The 16,050-nt window shown below is 42.4% G+C and overlaps 1 protein-coding gene across 1 annotated transcript; it reads right to left on the bottom strand.

Moving 5' to 3' along the window:
- Window positions 1–10,382, bottom strand: mmp2 (matrix metallopeptidase 2). Its single transcript, XM_068742510.1, has 13 exons — window positions 10,227–10,382; window positions 9,863–10,089; window positions 9,069–9,217; window positions 8,307–8,435; window positions 7,627–7,800; window positions 6,902–7,075; window positions 6,074–6,247; window positions 5,514–5,669; window positions 5,263–5,389; window positions 2,925–3,061; window positions 1,902–2,061; window positions 1,521–1,630; window positions 1–1,003 (listed from the first exon to the last, which is right to left on the bottom strand). The coding sequence occupies exons 1-13, from the start codon at window positions 10,380–10,382 to the stop codon at window positions 900–902; spliced, it is 1,977 nt and encodes a 658-aa protein (XP_068598611.1). The 3' UTR covers window positions 1–899.
- Window positions 10,383–16,050: the final 5,668 nt, after the last annotated feature.

The following is a 16,050-nucleotide window of genomic DNA, read 5'->3' as shown; positions in this document are numbered from 1 at the left end:
TCCACATTATGTATTTATTGATGACAGTAATAAAGTGCACAAGAAATAAAAACAGCACATGTCTGTATGGTAAAAACCCAAGAGAGAAAAGCAACAATACAAATGATTATTAAACAGCACCGTGGCACTCTTGTCATGATTCCATCATGCAGCAAACCAATATCTCGAGGCAACCCGTGCCTTTTATTTTCTGGTACCACAAGTGATGAGAAATGCAACATGGAGTTGCCATGTAAATAGTGTGGTCTCCACAGTCGATGTATAGTCCTAAACAAAGTGCGGAACAATTGAAGAATAATGTATGCCCGTGGAAACTACCTCCTGGCATCCAGATGTGAAAATAGTGTGTACTATAGGACTATATGCAAAAAGCCATCTGTAAAGCACCATTTTCGGTCAAACACAGTGTGCAAATTCATTATTTTATATTCATGTATTGCACGCACATGAGAAAATTACTTCATCAAAAGGTTTATAAATCTGCACTTAGTTCATTGTTCATGGTAGTAACGCTAAACAAATATCAATTCTCCAGACGGCCTGAAACATTCTTCTCACAGCGCAGTGCAGCGCTGCGTTCAATGCATTGCGGACATACCTGACGTCTGAACAAGAGAGACAATCAAACGGGGGGTACATATGGTAATAATCCTGCATCTGCATAACAAATAAAAAGTCAATACAACACAATAATATAAAGAATTACCAGTTGCCTATGTTCAGCCTGCGTATATTCCAGGAGTGCCTTTCTACAGAGGCTGGTTATACAGGCCGGAAGGAGACATGTCTCCCACAAAAATGCGCAGAGTTGCCTGGGTAAAATCTGACAACAATGTGCACTGTGGCACTGACCTCTCGAGGCCAGGTGTCATTTAAGAAGTTAACCAGTCACGAGATGCTCAGCAGCCGAGCCAGTCCTTTGTGATTTCACCCAGCTTGACGATCTTCAAGCTGCTGTCTTCCAGTTTGAAATAGTGGTTACCTTTGAAGAAGTAGCTGTAATCTGAGAAACATAAAGCACAGAGAACTTCGTAAAATACATGTGCTTCTATGAAAACATGGTCGACTAACACTTTGGTCCGTCTCAATGCTGAATCATGCAAACAGGAAGCACACACAGGCAGCTCTGTAGCGGTGCACAGACTGCCTTTATATTAATACGTTTGCTGACTGCGTGGGATCGGGTGACAGTAATGTGTGTGTGTGTGTGAGTTAGGAGAGCAGGAATGGAAAATTCCTAGTTGCTCGCCACGGACAGGAATGAGCATACCGCCTCTTTCACCTCAAAGGCTGAGAGACAGTCTCAGCTCAAGTGTGTGGGTCTGTCATGAGGGAAGCATTCAGACCACACATTTCTTGCACTATGCAAATGGAGGCTAATATAACTCTTCACGAGGCGCAAGTAAACCTCGAGCGACTCTGCATAACTCCTCTCCCTCTGACTGAGGGAGATCTTGAACGATCTCTAGAAATACTCCCTTTAAATTATCTAATGAGCCTCTATATACATATTGTTTTACCAATGTCGTTAAGACTGAAGGCAGCGTCTATGTTGTCTGGGATGCCATTCCAGGAATCACCAATATATTTGGGGAAGCCAGGGTCCATTCCCTGCCTATCTTCATCGTACCTGTACACACAATAAAAAATAATTAGCATTATCCTTTGGCAGGACATGCACACACGCAAAATATTACAATATTTTAGTAAGTCGGTTGTCAACAGTTCCCATGTTCTGCAAGACCACGGGAGTGGTTGAGAATGGAGATGAGATCAAACCAAATGCTAAACAGATCAGGGTGCAGCCCAGGACTACAGTAAGATGTGATGACGTTAACAAAGCCTGTGACTGGGTGCGTCAGACAAGGCTCAGTGGCTGGAATAACTTTGTTCCATCTCACCTCCAGAACTGGTCCCCAGAAAACAAGTATGTCTTCCTGTTCTTCCTAAAGCTGAAGGCAGCATCTATTTGCTCCAGGTCAGTGGGAAGGCCAAGGCTGGAGAGTCTCTTGGGAAAGCCTCTCTGTATCTCATCTGCTTTGTACACCCACATCTCCTTTCCTGGGAAGGAAAGGTTATTAGTACAAATAAAATCATGCCGACAGTAAAGCTGAAGATAAACGTCATATCCATGTGTTTTCAATATGATGGTGGTTTTATCCCATAGCTATTTACCCTTCACGGTAGTATTATATAAATGTAATCTTTAATCAGGAATAATGTTTTATAAAACTAGCTGTAGACCAATGTATTTGTTTAAGCCTTCAATCAACCTATAAAGGTATCAGCAGAACTCTCCAATGGTGGCAGACAGCTGAGCAGCATCCTCCTCAATTATGAAACTCACTCACAACTGGATGCCATTTATTTATTGTTTACAGTTTATTTTTTACAATACAGTATTACTATTTTATGTCCAGATTTATATATTTCTATATTGAATTTAGCATTCAGTGATCCAGATCTTATTATTTATTAATTTGTAACTGTGACTCATCGGCTAATTTATCCTACCGGTAATTGTCCTCTGCAAATCCACTATCGGCCCACCGCCCTTGTAAGCCACTAATGACTGTGGTGAAATAACTACAAATGCTCAGCCAAAATTCCAGCTTCTCCTAAAGTTTCTTTCCATATAAATGCATCCAAATGCTAGAAGAGCAAAGGCATCTCTTCCTTACTCATGAAAGTAGAACTGTCTGTTTTGCTGCGGTCACCACAGAGGTACAAGAAGAATAGGACCATTGTGGACAATTAAAATAATATTCATTCATTCATCTTCTTAACCGCTTTGTCCATTACTGGGTCGCGGGTCGTGCTGGAGTCTAGCCCAGCAGTCTACGGGCGAGAGGCGGGGTGTACACCCCATCCAATAGTTCAATTCTAATGCATCGTTTATCTAGAGTTACTTGTTTTCAACATACCTGCAAAGAACACTGTTGTTTCATCCACTGGATTTTCATAAGCAGCATCGATTCTGGTGGGGAGGTCTGGCCAGTAGGTGGCCACCAGCATGGGGCCGTTGGGCTTGCTTCTGAAGTTGACTGACCTGAAAAGGAACCTGGCACAAAGGGAATGAGTGGGAAAGTGACCATAAGGTCAATGAATTAGGGATAAACTAAGAGTGAAAGAGGGGCAGAGGTGTGTGTGTGTGTGTGTGTGTGTGTGTGTGTACAAGAGCAGGTTTTAGTGCATGGGCTTCACTGGCTGAGCTACAATGGCTTAATTCATGAGCATCTGGTTCTTGTTAGGGCCGAGGCTGCCGACGCCAGTGGAACAAGATCTATTTTGCCTGGTTTTCCAATACACTGCTTTACAACAACTGCAGCTTCCCAAGCTCTGTAACTTGTTGCAATAATGGTAAATTCTAAGATGAGAATAGAACTTACAAATAAATAAGAAAATCTAAAATACACAGCTACCAAAGTGTGTTACACATTTATCAAGATTAAATACAATTAATATTTCAGTCTGGAGACGTTTGTACATTGTAGATTGCATTATTGCAGGAGTGTTCCTATGTTTATGTATGTTCATGTGGTATATACCTGCAATAAAGTCACATGATTCTAATGCCTTTTCTTCCTGTCTCTACAAATAATGAGCACATTATCTTCCCAAGTGGCTGATTATGAGGATGGGATGTAGAAATGCAACGCATCACAATGAACAATGTCCCAGTTGGCATTGAACGACAAGTGAGGTAAACCCTGCATACATTGCCAGTTCACCACAGGGCTGATATACAGAGAAACAAACCATTCATACCCTCATTAACACCTACAGGCAAGTTAGTCCCACCAGTTAAACCTGTGGGTTTAAACCGGACCAGCCCGTGGGATCCCATGCAAACAGCACATAAAACCCAGAGACTGCACCGTGACAGTCATGCGGACTTTAATGGAGCATGTATATCGCATACTGTATAAACAGTTAAAGCAAGGTGTTGTAATAGAATCAAGCTGCAGGCTGTACACCAACCTTACTGTACCCACTCCTCAGGGCTCGAACAATATTACAGACAGCCCCTGTTGGCTAAATGCGACAATGCATGTACGTGTGTTATTTGCAGTAGGCCCAGTTCGGAGGCTGGCCCAAACTCTTTCTATGAGACAGACTTCAGAATTGTCTTCTCCTTAATCCTCCCTCCAGACAGACATTTTTGTGCTGAGTTCAGCAAACACTTCCAGCATTACTCACTATTTCGTGTCAAGGTTTGTCCCACACTGTAAACATGTTGATCCAAGAGAAAAGGGAGGACCTTACATTTACAACGGGGGGGAGTCAAAACAGCATCAACCCATCCACTAAAGAGCTACAGCTTTTTTCCCCCCCTCAAGTCGAACATGACTTGTATCAGAGCTCTGCACTTTTTAATGGCTTCCTGGACCCCCCCCCCCCCCCCCGAAATAAATAAATAGAAAATATGCATGAATGCAGCTCGTTTTTTCTTTCAGGTTCTAACTGAAGGATCGCAGAGAGAGAGAGAGAAACCAGACTAACTGACTGCACTCTTTTACCAAGGTGGCCTGTTCGCTTTGGACTCATTGCCTAAATGGCCGTGACAGAAGCTCACATTTTTGGGGACGCCTTTTCTATTTTCCATCTGATCATTTTCTGCAGCATTATTGTTCTTGTTCAAAGTCAGTTCAAAGCTGCCGTTCACCTTCCTAAGGGGTAAAGACAGTGAGTCATAAAGGCTGATGAGAAAGCCACAGCCAGGAGACGCGGCAAGCTGACGAGACAGTGGATCGACTGGCGCCACTGAAGGAGAGGACCGACAGTGTTTAAGATGGATGACTATCTTATGAGTAGAGAAAATGTTTTTCCCTCATGCTAATTGTCACATCATGAAATAAGCATCTAAACTGCAATGTTCAGTTGGCACATAATTACAGCATGAAATACAGTCATAAAAAAAACTAACTTCAAATAGGTCAACATTTATGGGGAAATAATTCTGAAATCTAACTAGCATATGCTGCATTATTTCACTTGCATGAAAAACCAAACCAAAGTAAAAAATAAAGCCAAATCAAAGAAATCCAAATCCACTAAAAGAGGCTGGAGGCTATTGGGCTTTGTTTGTTGTTTTTCCTCATGAGTCATAGACAGATAAATCAGACTGCAATTAACCATTGCAGGTACAATCCAGAACTGTGATCCTAGATGGATTAATCTTCTTTATTCCTTCCAAACTGCACCTTACCGATGTGCCAGGCTTGTTCAAGTCAAAACAAGAGTTCCGTTAAATGTCATTACCTGTCCTTGAAGAAGAAGGTCTCTCCCCTGATCTGTGCTACAGCGTCAAAGACAACTGGCTCATTGCATATGTCCATTGGCGTGACTGGTCCCTGGGTTGGAGGCAAAGGCTTGTCTGTTGGGACGCCTGTTTGTAGGAGATTTACCAGAATAGTTCATTTTAAAGGACACAATTACACAATCATGGCACACATGACTTTTACTCTCATTTCTGCAACGCAAGTTAAGCCACATGTGACATTCCGTCTTACCATAGAGCTCCTGAATGCCTTTGATGTCATCATTGGGAAGTCTGAAATCTTTAGTGAATGTGTAAATAGGGGCCATCAATGCTCCCGGGTCCTGAGAGTGCTCCAAACCAAGCGCATGACCAAACTCATGGGCTGCGACCAGGAACAAACTGTAGCCTGAATCATACAACGCAATAAAGAAACTGTACTGTAAATAGGAAATACTATATCTAAAATAGTCTGTTAAAAAAATACAAAAGGAAAAGGTGGATAACGTTTTTTTTCTTGGTTGGCAGAGCTTGCGCCCCGCGGGCCACAAACACTTCCCTGTTTTATGTCCCATGTTTCTGTCTCATAACAGTCATAGAGTCTACCGATGACGACACTTCATAGACTGTTAGTGGGACACAAATTATATGCAGCTTCACCAGTACAGTTCTGACTGAGAACCTAAACCCGGCATGTGGCTTCACTTTTAATTGATTCCTTTTAATTGATAATGCACCTAAAGAGACTAAACATTCGCTTGCAATGCTAGAACTGCCCTAAAGAATACCAGCACCACCTAAACAGAGTAATACCTTGGTCCGGACAGAAGCCCCATTTGCGGTCGTCGTCGTAGCTCTTGGTTGAAGCGCACCACATCTTGCCGTCGCTGCGTCCAGATGATGTGCAGGAGTCATAGGGGTCTCCTAAGAAAGTGAAGGGGAAGACGCAAGGGCTCCCCTCTGCATTTCCTCCCACTGTTGACATGGCTGGAGAAAAAGGTAAGACCATAAACACTGAAATGAAATGTGCACTCAGTTGGGCTCACTTCACTGTTTAATAAGTCATTTTTCTTCACAATAGTTTGGCTCGCATTGCGTTATGAAGTGAGTGCGGATGATGAAAGCACTGGCACAGCACACAAGACATCAATAACTAAGCCATGGGCGCAAAATCGCAAAGCATTCACCCGTAATGATGTTTTTCTTTTCAAAGCGTGATGAATTTCTATCTGCCATGCTGCCATGCTTTATGCTGATGTTTTTAAACAGATAATTTCAGATCCAGCACAAGCTATCAGGCAAAGACCCGGATGAAAGCTCTGGCGGTTGTGTGTCTGTCTCACTGTCTGTCTGCGTGCCTTTCTTCTTTGACATTACCTCACTACATTACCACATTAGCTCCCCATTACATTATACTCCAATCCCAAAAACCCCACTGTCTAACTGACAGAATGGGGAAAAAAGCACATTAAAATACATTTACAGCCACTTAGCAGACCTTGAAAAGATGAAAAGCACCAGGCGGAGAATTCTTTTATACCAAGAAACAGCAGGACACCGAACGCATCAGAATAAGCACGGCAAAGCGTAGTGTGTGTGTAGCGATCAGCAGAAAAGAAATACGCAAATAACAATATCTACCAGTTTCAGGGCAGAATCCAAAGGTACTGTCAGCGTCGTAGTCGTCAGTGGTGGCGCACCAGCGGTAGCCATCATCCCTGCCCGCTGTGGTGCACCCATCATACTTCTCTTCCTGGAAGGTGAAGGGGAATTTGCACGCAGCACCCTCTGCATTGCCACCAAAGGTGAACAGTACTGTAAAACAAATGTCAGATTTGATCAAATGCAAAAGTAGTAACTCTATAGTCTACATTTTCTTTGCAGTCTTGGCATTATCATTCCTGGTGATAAGAGCCTGTGGCTCTGGAGTTACAACAAATCTGAATTGAGATTATTAAGTCATTAAAACGTCTCATCGTATAAAAACAGCCTTGAAGGTGTTTTCTTTGGAACTGTAATTGCATTGTGATCATGTTAGTAACCATGGACAGCAACACAACACAGATAAACAAAATGCTTTTACAAAGCCCAAAGTGGGACAATGACTTGGAGAGGAAATATTCCATAATCTGCTCCAAACCACAAACAACACTCTTTTGGCGTTCTGCTTCAGCCTCGTTTCTCTCCGTCCAACGTCAGCAGCTTCAAACAGAGCAACAGTCTCTGTTAACTATAGGGATGAGGCCAATGCTGGTGAGCACACATGGATCCATGTGATGACAAAATCCACACGCCGGGCAAAATATGTTCAGAGGCATTGCAATGCCACATAGTTTCATTGGAAAAGAAAAGAGAATCAAGCTCACATTCATGAGGACAGAAGCCATATTTGGCATCTTCATCAAAGTTGTAGGTCGTTGAGCACCACAGGAAGCCGTCATCACGTCCTTGAGACGTACAGCTGCTGTACTCGGTGCCCATGAACAGGAAGGGGAATTTACAGAACTCTCCTTCGGCATTGCCGAACTTCACCTTCACCACTGATGAAAAGATGAAAAGATGAAAAATGCTCAATTGGAATTTTCTTGCATTTTAATTACAATGGTTTGCATTCCTAGCTAATGAGAAGCCACTTTTGTCCAAATTGCTTAAAACCCACAACATCATCAAAATGTTTATTTGATTCATATGTGATTTGATACTTTGCACAATAAAGAAATAACCTAAAGGGTTTATATTAGATTGCACTCATAATTTCTGAATTTAGACAAGAGGGTCTGATTGTTGGGAAATATAAAGTGTCTGCACAAATCAAACAATACAAATACTTTAAATATTGATTTGTTTTGTCTTTACAGCTTCCAGATATCAGGGAAATGTTCAGTTTGCTCACCAATGATAATCAGAGATACGTGACAGGGAGAGGCACCTATAATCTGTTATGAATAAAAGACTGGACACACAGTAGATGAGCGAATACCATAGTCTGTGTCCCAATAATACACAACAATCACAGAAACAGCTGTTAAGAGGGTTTCTCCAGTACCATGGCCGTCTCCCAGCGTCCACTGCTCATCATCGTCAAAGTGGGAATCTCCCCCGATGCCTGGCCCAGGAGCAAAGGCATGGGCCAAGAGGCCGTCCTTTCCATCAAAGGGGTAGCCATCTCCGTGCTCTGTTGATGACATCATTCAGTATCAACAGGAGGAAAGAAACAGTCACTTCCATTTTAAAGCAGGCACAGCAGCCACTGCTGTGATGCTGTTCCTCAGTCTGTACGTGGCGGGGACGGGCAGTCTGAAGAAAAACTACCAAGAATATCAGTCAGGAAAATAGTCCTCATATGAACGTGGCATTTTCATGCATCAAAATACACCTCGCTATTTTGGTCTTCTAAAAAACAACAGACAGATCTTTTGGAGTGGCTGCTTCTTGTTTGTGCCCTACTATAATTATTGGAGCCCTTTTTGACAGCGTCAGCTACGACCAGACAGAGTACGGCATTACAACACTTTAAATAAATACATGTTTGTGTTTTTGGTTAGAAGGACACTATGTGAATGCCACAATTCTTAGTATGCACAGACTTGCTACAACAATGACTTCATTGCTCTTTCTTCACTGTCAACAAGGCTTTGACTTGTTCTTGAACACATTACTAACTTTGAGTTTACTTATACTTGAACTGACAAAAACTTGCTAAAAAAAATTGTTGTTTTTTTTTGGGGGGGGGGCAACCTAGTATCCACTTTTCTTTGATGTTCAGTAATTTATATTTACAGTATTATACAACGTCCAATGGCATTACCATTGCGGCCAAAATTAATCATGATGTCAGCCTCTCCGTCCATGATGCGGGTGATTGACAGTGGCGTGACATCACTCCATACTTTGAAGGCTCTGAAGAAAGCATCGTTTATGACTTCCTCGTCGAGATCCGGAGTGTATCCCAGGATTCTAAAAAGGTTCACACAGAGTCAGACTCATTGTACAACAAGACACACAAAGATGTGTGTGTGTGTGTCTATTTGTCAGTCTGGGAGAGCACATAGAAATATAGAATCAGCAAACCACCCATTAGTCACCTGCTCAAAATGCCTCTGAAACAATGCGCAGCCTCGAACCCTGTTGCATGCCTGCCTGTACAGCCCTTTTCTAAACACATCTAAGATCTCTTCTTGACTTTGGCACATAGTGATTCTTTAAAACACGCAGACAGACAGGCCAGAAAACTCGGGGTGCCCAAAATGGCTGATATAAATAAACCAATTTCACATTGTTGTAAACCCCAAACGGAGTAAAACCAAAAACCAAAAAACAGACTCATGCTGTGTAGGAATGCTGGTGCTAGCAAGACAAAAGATGTAAGTCCGTGCACAGAGACTGTCTGGATGGGGGTGGGGCCAAACACTGGTCCATCTTTCTCTGTGTATATTGTGTGTGTGTGTGTGTATTTTCAACTTTATTGTGTAAAACTTCCATTATTTACTAAGTCAGTGTAAGAAAACAATGAGCCCTAACCATGAGATACCTCCTGCAGGATTACATCACCCCCGTGTAATGCACCTTCACACATCGAGCAGCTATGTGTTCGTCCCTGACCTGTAAGTGATGTCTTTCTTCTGCCACATTGGTTTCCTGTGGAAGAAGTTGTAATTGGCCACATCTGGGACGCCACATCGGGGCTTTTTCATAATCTCCACAGTCTTGGCATCAATCTCTCCAGTTTCTTGCAAAGAGAAAAACTTTTGCATTTTCTTCAGGGTGTCCTTGAGCACCATGAGATTGCATCTGTCTCGTGGGCATCCGTAAAACTTATTCAGATAGTGCTAAACAGAGACATGGGCGTGAGAATGCGGTTAGATGAAGCGTTCCTGGCATAATGATAATAATAATAATAAACCATGAACAATTCCCTAACAGTTCAGTTCTGACAGCTTCACTTACAAGCAACGAATAAACTTACCAGAGCAACTTCTTTGTCTGTTTTTGGGGCGGTATCGTCGCCAGGAAACCTGATAATAGGAGAGGGGGCAGCATAAATTGCTTGGAAGGCGATGAACTGCATCAAAAACACTTTGAGGACAATCCGACTGGAGATGAATACCGCCGGGGAGCCCATTTCCACTGCTCTATGATGTCTCCGCGGCAGCAACAGTCCTCTGCTCTGGGCTGCAGTCTTTGCGCCCCGTCAGCCCGCTGCCTCTGCCCCCCCTTTTTTCTTCTTGCACCTCGGCTGTTTGAACTTTCTTTCTCGGTTCTGCCTGAATGCAACCCCCCCCCCCCGACAGACTTCTGCGCAAGTCTCCAGGTCTGGAAAACGGATCAAGCTCGCAGTCACCCGCATGAATAATTCCACACTGACTCGTGAATTTGACCTTTCATTCAGTTTTATTTCTGTAAAGTACTGGGGGGGGTTGTGTTTTTGACGGCATTTGTCCGTTTGTCTGTTTGGTAGCGGGATTACGGAAAAACCGCTGGATGGATCTTGATGAAAATAAATAAACTAATCTGAAGATGGGTCTTGGTCTAACATCCACTTTGACTTTGTATAAAGATACCAATAAGTGACAATAACCTTTTGATGATGATCCGGATCACCATGTGGATGGGTGTAAATCTAATAACAGGGGGAGAATGAGCTGCTTGGTGGAGGTCTGCGATCTCTGAGTACTTTTCTAGTTCATTTTTATTAACGCCCATGAATGGCCAGAATTCTGTTTGGGTATGACTTCATGCTTCACCCTTCGGTGAAGACCTTCTTCCTCCGTCTCGAGTCAAAAAGAGGAGGAGGATGTAAAGGGCGAGAATGATTTAAAGTATTTCACTGCCATCTTCTGACGGGATGTTGAAATTCATTTTTATGTGACGCGGAAAAAGGACCCACTGAAACGCACTGTGTTTAACTATAAAACCAATAACCTGGAAGCACTGACTTAACCTTGTCTTATTTTGTTGTCGCTATTTCCACTTCATTTCGAGACATATGATCTCATCTAATAAATGTCTTCATACTGTCAATGAAATAAAGTGAATACTGAAATGAGCAGATGTGTGCGGACTTCTTCCATTACACTAACTACAGGACTTCCAAGGTAAAGTTTCGTCATTAGTATGGTAATCTTTATTCATTAGCTCACGCTTTATTTTATAATTACTCTACGCGCATTACACAGAAGGACAAGATGAAATCCAATCCTGTCTGCAGCCACTTGAATTTACTTTACACTGCGCCTCGTCTGACATCGAACGTTGCTGTGACGTCACCAAGTACCTCCTGCACGAATCCACAGCAACGGGCGTGAAAAATCGAGACCTAAATGTTAAATATAGAGTTAATTGTTATTAGTAAGAATTCAGCTCACTAACTGGCGGCACAATCTTCACTGCCCTCTGGTGGCTGACGTGCGTCCTAGCATCTCTGTGTGCTGGAGGCCCCTTGGAGCCTCTGCTTCACAGACACGTCGTCTGCGGCGTAGATATGGGATTGACTGTAACTCTCTCAGACAACTCTGTTTCCGCTCTCATATGTTGTTCAGAGTAATCCAATATGACTGTTTAAGAGCGAAAGTTGAAGATTTTTTTTTTCTGTGCAAAGACGTCTGACAGATGGATAGCTCACAAAGAGGATTTTGTGTTATATCTAGCGAAGCAATTTCCCCTTCCTTTAGTCAGAGTGCAGTTAATTTTTCATAGCCAGGGCTGCTGCTGGTGGTTGCACAGTGAATTTGCCAACAATATCCAGGCCCTGTCACTTCCGAGCAGGAGGTTTATTTCATGCACTGATACATGCTGCCGTCTCCTCCGGCTGACGCAGTCACAGTGATCTCTGACAAAGCCAGGGAGCAGAATAGCTGCCTATTAAATGTACATGTGGGTCTGCCTCTCCAGATAGAAAACGCCAAGATGTGAAAAGTTGAGCCACAGACGCAAGTGATTGAAAGCCTTTGTGCATGTGAACGCAATTTGCTGGCAGAAGTGAAATAAAGAGATTTAGATGATACGGTTTGATTTGCATCTAAATTGTTTTCTGTTTTTTCCTCCCTTGAATTCTTCAGATCTATCTGGACTGAAACAGCGCACGTATCTGTTTTGATGGAACACTGCTGTTGTTGTTGTTGTTGTTTTTTAAAGTGAGTCTTGTCTCACTACCATTTCTATTTGTCTGCGGCTGAGATTGCTGATTTAAACGTGGCTATGGTTCATGCAGCGCGAGTACAAGTTTAACATTTACTCCTAAAATATTTGTCATTATGGACAGTTTCTTTTATTGGTTTGAACCTTTTTTTTTTAGAGAGATTTCATCACATAAAACACAAGGCTGTTATACCACAGCATTGATATATGCTTGCTCTCATAAAATGGCATTAAAAACTCATGTCATTAATTATGAGGATGAGTGGCTTCCTCCAGCATTCGACCATGGCCTCCTCTTGCATCTGGGGTCCGGACATGAAGGCCAGTCATGTTAACGCTCTCCAGCTGGCTCCAAATCTTCAGGCCCACTGATTGACCCCGGTCCAGCGGAACAGACTGCAGCCCTGGATGTCGCCCTGTTTTCTCACCCTGCTCCTTTGGCTCTTACAGGGACCCAGACAGATCCTCTGATGGGTCATCAAACCAAACTGCCGTATGGCTGGCGAGAACCAAGGTCATGAATGACAAATATCAGAGTCCCACCGCTGCGACGTCCGTTGCTCTCCTCTCACTCCAACTCATAGAGCCCAAGAGGATCCTGTTCTGTGCTATTTAATCCAGACATGACTCCATAGTTAGCCTGGGTGTGTAGTTAATGCTGACATTGAGTGGTTTAGACCCAGACCATTGGCATTGTGTGTTTTATGCGCTTTGCAATAGTAATTAAGCAATGGCTGTTGAGTCAATGAAAGCAGCGACGGGCCTGTCAATACATCTTTTTCAAAGATAACTTAATTTGACTAAGCACTGTATTACAGAATGCTGCAACACATATTATATCACATGGTTTGAAACATTCTGATGATGAATAATTGAATATCAATCCATTATCATCAACATATTTTATTTATGAATGCGCCAAGACACTGGAGGACTTTAACACTGCTGGGTAATTATTGTGTCACCACTCTTCTCTCAAATGCAACAGCAAGGGCCAACGGCAGTAAATCAAAGCATTCAGATTTTTGATTGGCATTTTGTGTGTGCACAACGACCAAAAACGACATCAGGCGAATTGCTTTATTTAATGCTTTCTCCCATATTCTGTTTCTCTTTTAGCATGCCTTGTAAACACTGATGCATTAATGAATTCCATTAAACAGAGGAGAAGAGACGGGTGTCTCCCGTGGCTCTTCTTCATCTCAATAATAGGTCAACAGCTGCATTTAAAAAATTTATAGCATTCTTGGCAGTTGCAAAGGTTAGCTGCAACACACTGAGATGCAGCATTAGGAGCTCAGATCAGCAGCAATTCTCAGTGGAGATGAGGAACAGTCGCCTTTGATGATACAGCATGTAAATGATTTGTGTGTGTTTATAGGACATGGGGCTGGCCCAGCCTCACTCAGAGATAGCGGCACTACTCTGTGGCAGAGGCTGACGACAACAGAGTGAAGTACGTGGGTAGGAATGACCCTGCTACAGCGCTTCAGCTTGTACTCAGTTGAATGGCTTTTTTTTAAAATTCTATTTGGTCTATTTCACTGAAAGTTCTGCACAAGTTTTTCTCTGTCTTTATTTTAGGGAGCAGTGTTCTAATGTTTTCCTGCCTTGTTTCTTTATGATGAAGCAGTGGAACATTCAGTTCAGTTTTTTTAACAGGTGGCCAGATGGGGCCAAAGAAAATTCTAATGGTGTCCCACCTAAACCAGGAAATCTGTTGTATTATTGTAGTATCATTGTAAAAAAAAGTCGATATGAGATAAGCAAAACTGAAATATTTCTAAGTGTTACTAATTATTTGCACTAATTAATTTCACCAAAAAATTACCAGGAAAAAAAAAGACACTTCCGAGCCTTCCATATAATTACCAGGAGACACACTGTCATAACTTCACGTGCCGGGCCCAGGAACGGTTGAACCGCTTTAGCTGGTCTGTTGTCAACCTCTGGGATTGCTGTTGCTGTCTGTTCTGGACTTTGCTACGTTCTGCTGTTCATGTCTGCGCTCTGTCCAGGGTGCTGTCTGCACCGGGTCATCACCGCCACACCGCCGCGGGATCGTTCTGTTGCTTGTTAACCATCGGCTGATGCCTGCTTACTATTATTAAATTACTGATATAAATAAATAATGCCTCACACCAAAATAAGAGCACATATATAGCATGTCATGTATGCAGTTGGACAAGCGTGTCCACAGGGTCAGATATTTTCTGGGTGTGGCCGTGGTCCCCCTGACACCTTTGATGGTGCCATTGTGTTGAGGGAGTTTGTTGAGGTCACTGCGGCACTATATTGTCTGACATTTTGTCCTAGGAAAGATGTTAATGCAGCATAGCAATAAATTGGGCCACTCACCTTCCCCAAATCTCTGCGGGACTCTCAGGTGTGAGCTTTAGCTAAGTAAACTGCTTTTTTGTTAGCATTTTGTTTCTTGATGGAGACGTTTTAGTGTCTTCAAATGAATGAATGAGCTCAAATATTGATGCTTTTCTCATGTCAAATCCGAAAGACTCAAGATATCTTGAGGTACAAGGAGATGTGGATAAAATATGAATGTCTGTCTCAGATTGCTTTTAGTAATTCTGAAATATTCACAGTGGTATTTTTGGAGTGCTGTGGCGTTTGCTGTGCGGTGCGCAGACTGACACTAAGGCAGGAATGTTTCAGCTGTGATCTGATTTGGCTGTCATAGTAAATGGATCGCTTTGATAAGTCAGGAACATTGCTACCTGGATTGTCAGATGAAAATGAAATATTGCATGATGCAAGTGAGTGAAAGGGATGTGGAAACGTTGCCATTTGTTTGGTGCTCTTGACGCTTCTGAGAGCTATGCAGCTGATGAGCCATTATGTTGTTTGCACATGTCAGCTTCAGAAGCTTGTCTCTGTCTGCTAGATGATTCAAGATGATGAATTACAACCCTTTATAAAGTCTGGGTGCTGTTTAAAATGAATAAGACAGAATGCAGATCCTTTTTGACATGCAAGCTACTGAAAATAGTACAAAGACAATATATTGAAATTAAGCATCATTATCACAGATTTGTTATTATATCCTGATTCTGAATATGCTGTCATCAGCACATAAAGATAAACATGTGGAATGCAAAAAAACGAAAAACAAAATCACCCAATTGAAACACAATAGCATGAAGTTTATCCTTTTGAAGAAAACATAGTGGAGGGAAAACATTACTATTTTGAGAACAACGTTGATCCCCTTTTACAGATGACAATATCATTAAAAGATACATATAATAGATAAGTATTTGTTTATAAGGGTCAGGAAAAAATAAACTAGAAAAGCTTTCAGAGAACGCAGACCTCCGCCAAGCAGCTCATTCCCTGATTCATCCATCATGAAAGTCCTGCTTTCAACCACTGTAACTTCACAGCTCAGCCTCTGCTCACTGCTCAGTGACAGTGGTGCATACTAGCCAATCACAGCACAGCAGGGATGATATAGGTGGAAAACCCTTCATTCATTCATTTGCCAACCGCTTATACCGTCATTCGGTAGAAAACTCTTGGGTGGAAAAAAATAAAAGCGACACTGTATGGAGCCAGAAGCAGAGCGATGTAGTCGGGTGTGACGCCAAATAACTGCTGGTTCACTGTTCACACCCTGTTTGAGATATCTTTTTTCAGAG

This window comes from Brachionichthys hirsutus, chromosome 1 (genome assembly GCF_040956055.1).
Source record: "Brachionichthys hirsutus isolate HB-005 chromosome 1, CSIRO-AGI_Bhir_v1, whole genome shotgun sequence".
Lineage (NCBI taxonomy): Eukaryota > Metazoa > Chordata > Actinopteri > Lophiiformes > Brachionichthyidae > Brachionichthys > Brachionichthys hirsutus.
This window is presented reverse-complemented; position numbering and strand designations above follow the sequence as displayed.

Coding starts and splice junctions, on each gene's coding strand:
- mmp2 (XM_068742510.1), bottom strand. CDS start 10,382: ATGGGCTCCCCGGCGGTATTCATCTCCAGTCGGATTGTCCTCAAAGTG. Junction 6,248..6,901: donor TGGATTCTGCCCTGAAACTG/GTAGATATTGTT, acceptor CTTTTTCTCCAG/CCATGTCAACAGTGGGAGGA. Junction 2,062..2,924: donor AACAACAGTGTTCTTTGCAG/GTATGTTGAAAA, acceptor TTTCCTTCCCAG/GAAAGGAGATGTGGGTGTAC.